Source organism: Mustelus asterias, chromosome 8, assembly GCF_964213995.1.
Source record: "Mustelus asterias chromosome 8, sMusAst1.hap1.1, whole genome shotgun sequence".
NCBI classification, from domain to species: Eukaryota; Metazoa; Chordata; class Chondrichthyes; order Carcharhiniformes; family Triakidae; genus Mustelus; species Mustelus asterias.
In genome coordinates, this window is record NC_135808.1 from 138,931,489 (window position 1) to 138,944,729 (window position 13,241).

General features: G+C 51.4%; 1 protein-coding gene across 1 annotated transcript in view; it reads left to right on the forward strand.

Moving 5' to 3' along the window:
- The window catches only part of LOC144497798 (collagen alpha-1(XI) chain-like), a 494,895-nt gene that overhangs the window by 20,552 nt on the left and 461,102 nt on the right, over positions 1–13,241 (forward strand). The window contains exon 2 of the mRNA XM_078219235.1: positions 12,970–13,137. Coding sequence (XP_078075361.1) covers positions 12,970–13,137 — 168 coding nt within the window. The remainder of the gene's footprint in view (positions 1–12,969; positions 13,138–13,241) is intronic.

The window sequence follows — 13,241 nt, forward strand, 5'->3', positions numbered from 1 at the left end:
CTCCTTGGAGCAGAGAAGGCTGAGGAGGAACCTGATTGAGGTGTACAGAATTATGAGGGACACAGATAGGGTGGATAGGAAGAAACATTTCCTCTCAGTGGAGCCTCACCAACTAGAGGACAGAGATTTAAGGTGTGAGTCAGGGTGTTTAGAGGGGATTGAGGAAATATTTTTTCACTCATAGGGTCGTGGGAATCTGGAACTCTGCCTGAAAGGGTAGTAAAGGCAGGAAACCTCACATTTAAGAAGCATTTTGATGAGCAGTTGAAACACCAAAGCATACAGGGCTATAGACCAAGTGTTGGAAAATGGGATAGGTGCTCGATGACCAGCTGGGACATGATGGGCTGAAGGGCCTCTTTCTGTGCAGTAAAACTCTATGGCTTGTTTCCATGAGCAGACAGGACGATAGCGCGGAGGAATACAGTCATTGGTAGATGGATTAATGGGAAAAGAAAGGAACTCATTGCCTGAAAGGCTGGGAGAGACAGAGACCCATTGGACATTTAAAAATCACTAGGAATTACACAGGAGGTTCTTTTTTTTTCATTCATTTGTGGAACATGGGCGTCGCTGGCTGAACTGCATTTATTGCCCATCCCTAGTTACCCGAGGGTAGTTGAGAGTCAATCAGATTGCTGTGGCTCTGGAGTCACATGTAGGCCAGACCAGGTAAGGACGGCAGATTTCCTTCCCTAAAGGGCATTCGTGAACCAGATGGGTTTTTTCGACAATCAGTCATCGGTAGATTCTTAATTCCAGATTTTTTTTATTGAATTCAAATTCCACCATCTGCTGTGGCAGGATTTGTACCTGGGTCCCCAGAACATTGGGTGAGTTTTTGGATTAACAGTCAAGCAATAATACCACTAGGTCATCACCTCCCCATGGAAGCTACAGAGCTGTGGACCACAAGCTGGGGGGTGGGATGAGATTGCACTCTTTCTGAGACAGCACGAACACAATGGATCGAATGGCCTCTGTCTGTGTGTCAGAAATTTTGACATTTGTTTTTAAAGTTTAGATGCAAATCTGGTTTTAATTCCATTTATCTGAGGAGGTAACGGCTGGAATTCTCCCGTCCTGCCCACCAAGGGAATGGGAGCGAGGGGCGGGGACAGACCGTGCAAAGCTCCATTGGCCTCGGGCGGGATTCCCTGGTTTTGAGGCGAGCGTGTCCGGATAATCCCACCCAACATATCTGAGATGAGAAGTTAGAACCTGTGTGATTCTCTCAGCTGTTACAAGCTCCTCTCCCTGAGACATCTGCCCCGTCTGAAGAAACAATTTGAACTCAACTTGAATTTTCAAAGATTTGAAGCTAAACAGTGAAACTATTTATAGTGGGAAATCACAACGTAAAGAGCAATTCTCTGTTTGTCTGGGTTGATTAGACCTTTGTGTCAGATGAGAGTTTGGAATTATTGTTGGTAAGGAATTTGGATAATTATGATTTGCAGTTTTGGCTGCAGACTCTGTAAGTATATAGTGGTCAGCGTCCAGTCAGCATGCGGTGGGTAGTTCCATCACAACGTGCCCTGTCACCCTTCTGTCAGTGTGCACCTGGATACAGAACACTTTGTGTGAATGAGATATCCCCATGCTGGGATCACAGGGTGACTGGAACAGGGGGATGTTCAATTCCATAATCTGGTTCAGCTACTCAGTGAGATCATGGCCAATCTGTGCCTTAACTCCATCGACCTGCCTTTTCCACCCTAACAGGCCTATATTCATATTGAACATCCCAATTAAACCACCCTTTAATCTTCCAAGATTGAGGAAACATGAATCTAGTCTGGAAAACCTGTCTTCATAAATTAACCCTTGCAGCCAAATATAGAACATAGAACATAGGAAAACTACAGCACAAAACAGGCCCTTCAGCCCCACAGGTTGTGCCGAACATATCCCTACCTTCTAGGCCTACCTATAACCCTCCATCCTATTAAGTCCCATGTACTCATCCAGGAGTCACTGAAAAGGCCCTATTGAGTTTGCCTCCACCACCACTGACGGCAGCCGATTCCACTCGCCCACCACCCTCTGTGTGAAAAACTTCCCCTGAACATTTCCCCTGTACCTACCCCCCAGCACCTTAAACCTGTGTCCTCTCGTAGTAGCCATTTCCACCCTGGGAAAAAGCCTCTGAGAGTCCACCCGATCTGTGCCTCTCAACATCTTATACACCTCTATTAGGTCTCCTCTCATCCTACGTCTCCCCAAGGAGAAAAGACCGAGCTCCCTCAGCCTATCCTCATAAGGCATGCCACTCAATCCAGGCAACATCCTTGTAAATCTCCTCTGCACCCTTTCAATCATTTCCACATCCTTCCTGTAATGAGGCAACCAGAACTGAGCACAGTACTCCAAGTGGGGTCTGACGAGGGTCTTATATAGCTGCATCATTATCCCCGGACTCCTAAACTCAATCCCTCGATTGATAAAGGCCAGCACACCATACGCCTTCTTAACCACCTCCTCCACCTGCGGGGCCAATTTTAGAGTCCTATGGACCCGGACCCCAAGGTCCTTCTGATCCTCTACAGTACTAAGAGTCTTTCCCTTAATATTGTACTCCTTCATCCCATTTGACCTGCCAAAATGGATCACTACTCATTTATCTGGGTTGAAGTCCATCTGCCACTTCTCCGCCCAGTCTTGCATCCTATCTATGTCCCTCTGTAACTTCTGACATCCCTCCAGACTATCCACAACCCCACCAACCTTCGTGTCGTTGGCAAACTTACCAACCCATCCCTCCACTTCCTCATCCAGGTCATTTATGAAAATGACAAACAGCAAGGGTCCCAGAACAGATCCCTGGGGCACACCACTGGTGTCCGACCTCCATTTAGAAAAAGACCCATCTATACCCACTCTCTGCCTCCTTTGGGCAAGCCAGTTCTGGATCCACAGGGCAGCAGCCCCTTGGATCCCATGCTCTCTCACGTTTTCTAGAAGCCTTGCATGGGGGACCTTATCGAATGCCTTGCTAAAATTCATATAAACCACATCTACCGCTTTCCCTTCGTCAATGTGTTCAGTCACATTTTCGAAGAACTCCACCAGGCTCGTAAGGCACAATCTGCCTTATCGTTCTGGTGAATCTGTTTTGTACCTTTTGCAAGGCCAGTATCTCCTTCTTGATATGCAGTGTCCTCGGCCCAACCACCTTCAGCTGCTTCTTCAGTATCCTTCCTTCCAGCATAAGGTCATGAGTGGGGATGTTCGCTGGTGATTGCACAATGTTCAGCACCATTGGCGACTCCTCAGATACTGAAGCAGTCCATGTTCAAATGCAGCAAGATCTGGACAATATCCAGGCTTGGTCCCCACAGGTGCCGGGCAATAACCATCTCCAACAACAGAGAATCCAGCCGGCTCCCCATAGCATTCAATGGTATTACCATCACTTAATCCCCCAGTATCCACATCCTGAGTGTTACTGTCGACCAGAAACGGAACTGGACTCGCCATTCTTTTTATTCATTCGTGGGATATGGGTGTCGCTGGCTGACCAGCATTTATTGCCCATCCCTAGTTGCCCTTGAGAAGGTGGTGGTGAGCTGCCTTCTTGAATCGCTGCAGTCCATGCTGTGGGTTGACCCACAATGCCGTTCGGGAGGGCATTCCAGGATTTTGACCCAGCGACTCTGTATAAACACAGTGGCTACCGGAGAGGGTCAAAGGCTAGGAATCTTGCGGAGAGTCACTTACCCCCTGACTCCCAAAGCCTATCCACCATCTGCAAGTCAGGAGTGTGATGGAATACTCTCCAGTTGCCTGGATGGATGCAACTCCAACAACACTCAGGAAGCGCGACAACATCCGGGATAAAGCAGCCCTGCTTGATTGCTATCTCTTCCACAAAGATTCAAAGGTTCAGGGGGCGGCACAGTGGTTAGCACTGCTGCCTCACAGCTCCAGGGACCCGGGGCAGCACGGTGGCACAGTGGTTAGCACTGCTGCCTCACAGCTCCAGGGACCCGGGGCGGCACGGTGGCACAGTGGTTAGCACTGCTGCCTCACAGCGTCAGGGATCCATGTTCGATTCCTGGCTTGAGTCACTGTCTGTGTGGAGTTTGCACGTTCTCCCCGTGTCTGCGTGGGTTTCCTCCGGGTGCCCCAGTTTCCTCCCACAGTCTGAAAGACGTGCTGGTTAGGTGCATTGGCCGTGCTAAATTCTCCCTCAGTGTACCCGAACAGGCGGCAGAGTGTGGCGACTAGGAGATTCTCACAGTAACTTCATTGCAGTGTTAATGTAAGACTACTTGTGACACTAATAAATAAACTTTAATCCCTCCACCACTGATGCATGATGGCAGCAGAGTGCACCATCTACAAAATACACCTCAGGAACTCGCCAAGGCTGACTGGACAGCAGCTTCCTAACCCCTGACCTCTACCACCTCAAAGTTCAAGGGTAGCAGACACCTGGGAACAGCTGCATGTTCTCCTCCAAGCCACTCACCACCTTCTCAAGAACAATTTGGGCTGGGCTGCAACCTCTGGGCTAGCCAGTGATACTCACATCTCGGGATAGAATGAAAAAAATCTGAAGCGAAGCTGAGAAGGGGCATGAACCAACGCAATGACCTTTGGAGGAGGGGTAACAGTGGTTTGCCTGGTTACAGCGGTTACAGGCGAGGGGATCATGTGTAGAAAACTATGTGAATACACCCAATGCTGAGTTGGCAGCTTGACTTATCATCACCCCTGTAATTGAGAAATAAATGCTGGTATTGAAAGCTTCATCTCACTCCTATTTCTGGATGATGCTATTTCTCCTGTGCATTTTCACAGAAATACCACAGAGAGCTGCGAATCCGAGAAAGCATAAAACTTTTGGCAAAATATTTAATACTGCTATTATCACAGTCACTGTCTGTGTGGAGTCTGCACATTCTCCCCGTGTCTGTGTTGGTTTCCTCCGGGTGCTCCGGTTTCCTCCCACCGTCTGAAAAATGTGCGGGTTAGGGTGCATTGACCCGAACAGGCACTGGAGTGTGGCGACTAGAGGATTTTCACAGTAACTTCATTGCAGTGTTAATGTAAGCCTCACTTGTGACTGATAAATAAATAAATACGTCTTTTAAAACATAGACTGATATTTCCAATTGTATATCACTGGTGAGAATAGAATAAGTTCACGTGTTATGATGCTTGTGGTATCAGTTCCTCAACCCTGACTGCCCTTGAGAAGGTGGTGGTGAGCCGCCTTCTGGAACCGCTGCAGTCCCTGAGGTGTAGGTACACCCACATCGCTGTTAGGGAGGGAGTTCCCAGATTTGAGACATTCAGGAAGAGTTTTGATGGAGTAAATCAGGAGAAAGTGTTTGCAGTGACAGGAGGGTGGGTAACCAGGGGGACACAGATTGAAGAGAATCGGGAAAAGAACCAGAGGGGGAGATGAGGGGAGTTTATTTGACACAGTGAGTTGTTGTGATCTGGAATGTGCTGCCTGAAAGGGCGGTGGAAGCAGATTCAATAATAACTTTCAAAAGGGAATTGGGGAGAGAGTTGCAAAGGGGGACAGATTTACAGGTCTGTGGGTCGGGGGAGTGGGACTAAATGCATCGTTCATTCAAAGAGCTGGCAGGGACACGATGGACAGAATACCCTCATGCTGCGCACTGAGATTGTATGATTGGATGGTAATTCAGCAGTAGTGAAGGATGGTGAACTGTCCATGTGGGTGTTGTGAGGGTTTTGTGGGAGTGGCCATGCTGATAGCCTGCTCCTCCTCAAGCTGTCCCGTGGAGAGGAGAATTATTCAATTACTGTCGGGGTGTCAACCCGACCTGAATTTATTCTTCAAATATCATCACATGACCTCTGATCTCTTACCGCCACCCCCTCTCCCACCCACCCAGTCAGACAGCCTCTGTCCCTCCATCACTAATAAACCTTGTGTGACTGCCACTGGCTAATCCAGCAGACATTCAGACCCATACACAGCACATTGGCCCAGACTCCGATCCTTTCTCTAATCCTTTCCCAAACACATCAACTCCCATTCCACCATTACACCCTGCACCTCGTAACCATTACACCCTGCAACCAGTAACCATAACACCCTGCACCTCGTAACCATTACACGCTGCACCCAGTAACCATTACACCCTGCACCCAGTAACCATAACACCCTGCACCTAGTAACCATTACACCCAGCACCCAGTAACCATTACACCCTGCACCTAGTAACCATTACACCCTGCACTCAGTAACCAGCCCAGAGTCCATCAAACCCTTCTCATTGCTTCCAATCCCTTCCTACTCGAACCCACCCCTATCTCTGTAACCTCCTCCATCCGTCGACCCCTCCCTATCTCTGTAACCCCCTCCAGCCCTCGACCCCTCCCTATCTCTGTAACCTCCTCCAGCCCCTACAACCCTCCCTATCTTTGTAACCTCCGCCAGACCCTACACCCTACCTATCTCTGTAACCTCCTCCAGCCTCGACACCCTCCCTATCTTTGTAACCTCCTCCAGACCCTACACCCTCCCTACCTCTGTAATCTCCTCCAGCCCCTAGACCCCTCTCTATCTCTGTAACCTCCACCAGCCCCTACACCCCTCCCTATCTCTGTAATCTCCTCCAGCCCCTGCACCCTCCCTATCTCCGTAACCTCCTCCAGCCCCTACACCCCTCCCTATCTCTGTACCCTCCTCCAGTCCCTACACCACTCCTTATCTCTGTAACCTCCTCCAGCCCCGACACACCCTCCCTATCCCTGTAACCTCCTCCAGCCGCAACATCCCTCCCTATCTCTGTAACCTCCTCTAGCCCCTACATCCCTCCCTTTCTCTGTAACCTCCTCCAGCCCCTACACCCCTCCCTTTCTCTGTAACCTCCCCCAGCCCTACAGCCCTCCCTATCTCTGTAACCTCCTCCAGCCCTACACCCCTCCCTATCTCTGTAACCTCCTCTAGCCCCTACATCCCTCCCTATCTCTGTAACCTCCTCCAGCCCCTACACCCCCTCCCTTTCTCTGTAACCTCCTCCAGCCCTACACCCCTCCCTATCTCTGTTAGCTCCTCCAGCCCCTACACCCCTCCCTATCTCTGTAACCTCCTCCAGCCCCAACACCCCTCCCTATCTCTGTAACCTCCTCTAGCCCCTACACCCCCTCCCTTTCTCTGTAACCTCCTCCAGCCCTACACCCCTCCCTATCTCTGTTAGCTCCTCCAGCCCCTACACCTCTCCCTATCTCTGTAAACTTCTCCAGCCCCAACACCCCTCCCTATCTCTGTAACCTCCTCTAGACCCTACATCCCTCCCTATCTCTGTAACCTCTTCCAGCCCCTACACCCCTCCCTTTCTCTGTAACCTCCTCCAGCCCCTACATCCCTCCCTATCTCTGTAACCTCCTCCAGCCCCTACACCCCTCCCTATCTCTGTAACCTCCTCCAGCCCCTACACCCCCTCCCTTTCTCTGTAACCTCCTCCAGCCCTACACCCCTCCCTATCTCTGTTAGCTCCTCCAGCCCCTACACCCCTCCCTATCTCTGTAACCTCCTCCAGCCCCAACACCCCTCCCTATCTCTGTAACCTCCTCTAGCCCCTACACCCCTCCCTATCTCTGTAACCTCCTCTAGCCCCTACACCCCTCCCTATCTCTGTAACCTCCTCCAGCCCGTACACCCCTCCCTATCTCTGTAACCTCCTCCAGCCCCTACACCCCTCCCTATCTCTGTAACCTCTTCCAGCCCCTACACCCCTCCCTATCTCTGTAACCTCCTCCAGCCCGTACACCCCTCCCTATCTCTGTAACCTCCTCCAGCCCCTACACCCCTCCCTATCTCTGTAACCTCCTCCAGCCCCTACACCCCTCCCTATCTCTGTAAACTCCTCCAGCCCCTACACCCCTCCCTATCTCTGTAACCTCCTCAAGCCCCTACACCCCTCCCTATCTCCGTAACCTCCTCCAGCCCCTACACCCCCTCCCTATCTCTGTAACCTCCTCCAGCCCCTACACCCCTCCCTATCTCTGTAACCTCCTCCAGCCCCTACACCCCCTCCCTATCTCTGTAACCTCCTCCAGCCCCTACACCCCTCCCTTTCTCTGTAACCTCCTCTAGACCCTACATCCCTCCCTATCTCTGTAACCTCCTCCAGCCCCTACACCCTCTCCCTATCTCTGTAACCTCCTCTAGCCCCTACACCCCTCCCTATCTCTGTAACCTCTTCCAGCCCCTACACCCCCTCCCTTTCTCTGTAACCTCCTCCAGCCCCTACACCCCTCCCTATCTCTGTAAACTCCTCCAGCCCCTACACCCCCTCCCTATCACTGTAACCTCCTCTAGCCCCTACACCCCTCCCTATCTCTGTAAACTCCTCCAGCCCCTACACCCCCTCCCTATCACTGTAACCTCCTCTAGCCCCTACACCCCTCCCTATCTCTGTAACCTCCTCCAGCCCCTACACCCCTCCCTATCTCTGTAACCTCTTCCAGCCCCTACACCCCCTCCCTTTCTCTGTAACCTCCTCCAGCCCCTACACCCCTCCCTATCTCTGTAAACTCCTCCAGCCCCTACACCCCTCCCTATCTCTGTAACCTCCTCCAGCCCCTACACCCCTCCCTATCTCTGTAACCTCCTCCAGCCCCTACACCCCTCCCTATCTCTGTAACCTCCTCCAGCCCCTACACCCCTCCCTATCTCTGTAACCTCCTCCAGCTCCTACACCCCCTCCCTATCTCTGTAACCTCCTCTAGCCCCTACACCCCCTCCCTATCTCTGTAACCTCCTCCAGCCCCCTACACCCCCTCCCTATCTCTGTAACCTCCTCTAGACCCTACATCCCTCCCTATCTCTGTAACCTCCTCCAGCCCCTACACCCCTCCCTATCTCTGTAACCTACTCCAGCTCCCTACACCCCTCCCTATCTCTGTAACCTCCTCCAGCCCCTACACCCCTCCCTATCTCTGTAACCTCCTCCAGCCCCTACACCCCTCCCTATCTCTGTAACCTCCTCCAGCCCCTACACCCCTCCCTATCTCTGTAACCTCCTCTAGCCCCTACACCCCTCCCTATCTCTGTAACCTCCCCCAGCCCCTACACCCCTCCCTATCTCTGTAACCTCCTCCAGCTCCCTACACCCCTCCCTATCTCTGTAACCTCCTCCAGCCCCTACACCCCTCCCTATCTCTGTAACCTCCCCCAGCCCCTACACCCCTCCCTATCTCTGTAACCTCCTCTAGCCCCTACACCCCTCCCTATCTCTGTACCCTCCTCCAGCCCCTACACCCCTCCCTATCTCTGTAACCTCCTCCAGCCCCTACACCCCTCCCTATCTCTGTAACCTCCTCCAGCCCCTACACCCCTCCCTATCTCTGTAACCTCCTCCAGCTCCCTACACCCCTCCCTATCTCTGTAACCTCCTCTAGCCCCTACACCCCTCCCTATCTCTGTAACCTCCCCCAGCCCCTACACCCCTCCCTATCTCTGTAACCTCCTCCAGCCCCTACACCCCTCCCTATCTCTGTAACCTCCCCCAGCCCCTACACCCCTCCCTATCTCTGTAACCTCCTCCAGCTCCCTACACCCCTCCCTATCTCTGTAACCTCCCCCAGCCCCTACACCCCTCCCTATCTCTGTAACCTCCTCCAGCTCCCTACACCCCTCCCTATCTCTGTACCCTCCTCCAGCCCCTACACCCCTCCCTATCTCTGTAACCTCCTCCAGCCCCTACACCCCTCCCTATCTCTGTAACCTCCTCCAGCCCCTACACCCCTCCCTATCTCTGTAACCTCCTCCAGCTCCCTACACCCCTCCCTATCTCTGTAACCTCCTCCAGCCCCTACACCCCTCCCTATCTCTGTAACCTCCTCTAGCCCCTACACCCCTCCCTATCTCTGTAACCTCCCCCAGCCCCTACACCCCTCCCTATCTCTGTAACCTCCTCCAGCTCCCTACACCCCTCCCTATCTCTGTAACCTCCTCCAGCCCCTACACCCCTCCCTATCTCTGTAACCTCCTCCAGCCCGTACACCCCTCCCTATCTCTGTAACCTCCTCCTCTCCTGCAGGACATTTCTTAAAGCCGCCTCTTTGACTTCCCAGGTGTATTAATGCCTTTCATTTCCAGTGTCATTATTGTTCATTCTTTGAGTTGCCGTGAATGTCCCTGGATATGAGGTGTTGTGTGAAATCAGCTGCTGTTTCTGAATCTACTCCGTTACGAGTATGTGCTGCATTGTGGGAGTTACTCTAGAATCACACAGCACAGAAAGACCATTCAGTCCATCTGAACCTCTGCCAGCTCTTTGAATCATTGATCCAGTTGATCCCAGTACCCCCTGCTCTTTCCCCATTGCCCTGCATTTTTTTTCCTTTTTAACTATTTATTCACTTTCCTGAATTTCAATGAATCTGTTTCTCCTGATTTACTCAAAACTCTTCCTGATTTTGAGCTCCTCTATTAAATCTCCTCTGAACCTTCTCTGCTCCAAGGAGAACAATCCCAGCTTCTCCAGTCTCTCCACATTCACTGAGATCCCTCATCCCTGGGAACATTCCAGTAAATCTCCTCCGCACCCTCTCCACAGCCCTGACATCCCTCCTAAAGTGTGGAGCCCAGAACTGGACACTATTCTCAAGCTGGGTCTAAGACATGGTTTATAATTATTTACCGTTATCTTTTAAAATTTTTTATCAGTGTCACAAGTAGGCTGACATTAACACTGCAATGAAGTTAGTGTGAAAATCCCCCTGTCGCCACACTCCGGCACCTGTTTGGGTACACTGAGGGAGAATTTAACACGCCCAATCCACCCTAACCAGCACGTCTTTCGGACTGTTCCTTGCTTTTATTCTCTATTCCACCAGCAACAAGAATAATGGTGATTTATAAGCACAAGAAAACACGCCAAGCTCTTCACACGAACATTACCAAACAACACTGGGGCAGGGAACCAAAAGCTTGGTCAAATAGATAGATCTTAACAAGCATCTTTAAGGAGGAGAGAGAGAGAGAGAGGTGGAGATGTTTAGGGAGGGAATTCCAGAGCTCAGGGCCCCAGCAGCTGAATGAATGACCCCCCCATGGAGAGGTCATGGGAATTGGGGGCTGCTGGGACCTCGACACTCACGGGGCTAGAGGAGGTTCCAAAGATAGGGAGGGTGTAGGGGCTAGAGGAGGTTACAGAGATAGGGAGGGTGTAGGGGCTGGAGGAGGTGACAGAGATAGGGAGGGGTATAGGGGCTGTAGGAGGTTACAGAGATAGGGAGGGGTGTAGGGGCTGGAGGAGGTTACAGAGATAGGGAGGGGTGTAGGGGCTGGAGGAGATTACAGAGATAGGGAGGGGTATAGGGGCTGTAGGAGGTTACAGAGATAGGGAGGGGTGTAGGGGCTGGAGGAGGTGACAGAGATAGGGAGGGGTGTAGGGGCTGGAGGAGGTTACAGAGATAGGGAGGGGTGTAGGGGCTGGAGGAGGTTACAGAGATAGGGAGGGGTGTAGGGGCTGGAGGAGGTTACAGAGATAGGGAGGGGGGTAGGGGCTGGAGGAGGTTACAGAGATAGGGAGGGGTGTAGGGGCTGGAGGAGGTTACAGAGATAGGGAGGGGTGTAGGGGCTGGAGGAGGTTACAGAGATAGGGAGGGGTGTAGGAGCTGGAGGAGGTTACAGAGATAGGGAGGGTATGAGGCCGCGGTGGATTTAAATCGAGGCATTGCACTGGGAATCAACATGATGAGAGTCAGTGAGCCCAGGGGGCAATAGGTGACTTGGAGCGACTTGGAACGTGGACAGGCAAGTTTTGGATGAAGTCATATTTTGTCGCAGGCAGGAATGTATTGGAATAGACACGGTAACAGAGGTGGCGGGGTTCGGGGGGGGGGGGGGCGGCGGGGGGCGGCGGGGGGGGGGGCGGTCAGGATCGGATGACCTGGGGGAGGGGGTGGGTTCATGAACAGACTGGGAATAGAGGGATACAAACGGATGGCCTCGTTAGGAACACATAATCGGTGCAGGCTTGGAGGGCCAAAGGGCCTGTTCCTGTGCTGTATTGTTCTTTGTTTTTTGAGCGGGCGGGGACGGTTCAGGATCGAATGAGCTGGGGGGATGCTGCAGTCAGGAGATGTTATGACGGAGTTGGTCTCAATAATGGAATGGGTGCGTGCCATGCAAGCTGATCTCAACTTTCTCTGCTTATGTCACCACCTTCAAGGAGTTGTGTGAGAACACAGTGGCTTTCTGTGTCTAACACCTCCTTTAATATTGTGCTATTTATTTAAAATTACCTCACTGCAAGCTTCCTCCCAAAATTCATCAGATCCATTCTTTGTGAAGTTGTACCTGTCATTAGTCTTTGCACCGGTCTGTGTGTGTTCCCTGAAGTTTGTTACTAACCATTTCAATCAAAATGTTGTCACCTGGAAATTTAGGTTTCTGTGTTTGCAAGTCCAGGTCATAAAGATATATCAATAAAGCAGGTTTTCCACAAATCCACCAGCGTAATCCTCTCTGCAATGTGAAAATTAACAATCTACCATCATTCTGTGTCCCATTAAACGGTGAGTGAGTCTGCGAGTGGCTGGAAAAGCACTCTTTCAAAGAGGGAGTTATCCCTGGCGTCCAGACTCATAATTATCCCTCAGCCAATGTCGCAGAAACAGATGCTGTGGCCACAATCACACTGCAGTTTAGGGAATCTCTCCGTTTGGTTTTTCTGACATAACAAACATGATTCCACTTCCAAACTATCCCATTGGCTGCTGAAGTGTTTGGGATGTTCTGAGGTGGTGAAAGATTCTGAGGAATTGTGAGTATTTTCAGTTCTTTTACCATTCTATGTTCTATTATGGATGATATTGGAATAGTGTAGGTTAGAGGGGCTTTAGATTGGTTTCACTGGTCGGTGCAACATCGAGGGCCGAAGGGCCTGTACTGCGCTGTAATGCTCTATGTTCTATCCCATTAGTGGTTGATTTTCGTAACATTCTTCCCTCTTCCTCCATTCACAGCTGATCCTGTTGATGTTCTTCACGCATTAGAATTTCACAATTTTCCCGAGGGAATTGCTAAAACGCCTGGATACTGCAAGAACAGGAGGAACTCACAGGGGGCGGACGTGGCGTATAAAGTGACCAAACGAGCCCAACTCAGTGCTCCAACCAAACAATTATACCCAGGTATGTCACAGCAGACACAGACTGAGGTGAGGCCCTGTCTCAGCACGGTGTGGAGTGATTTACAGAGGCTGATATACAAGGGGAGGCTGGTGGTGTGGGACACT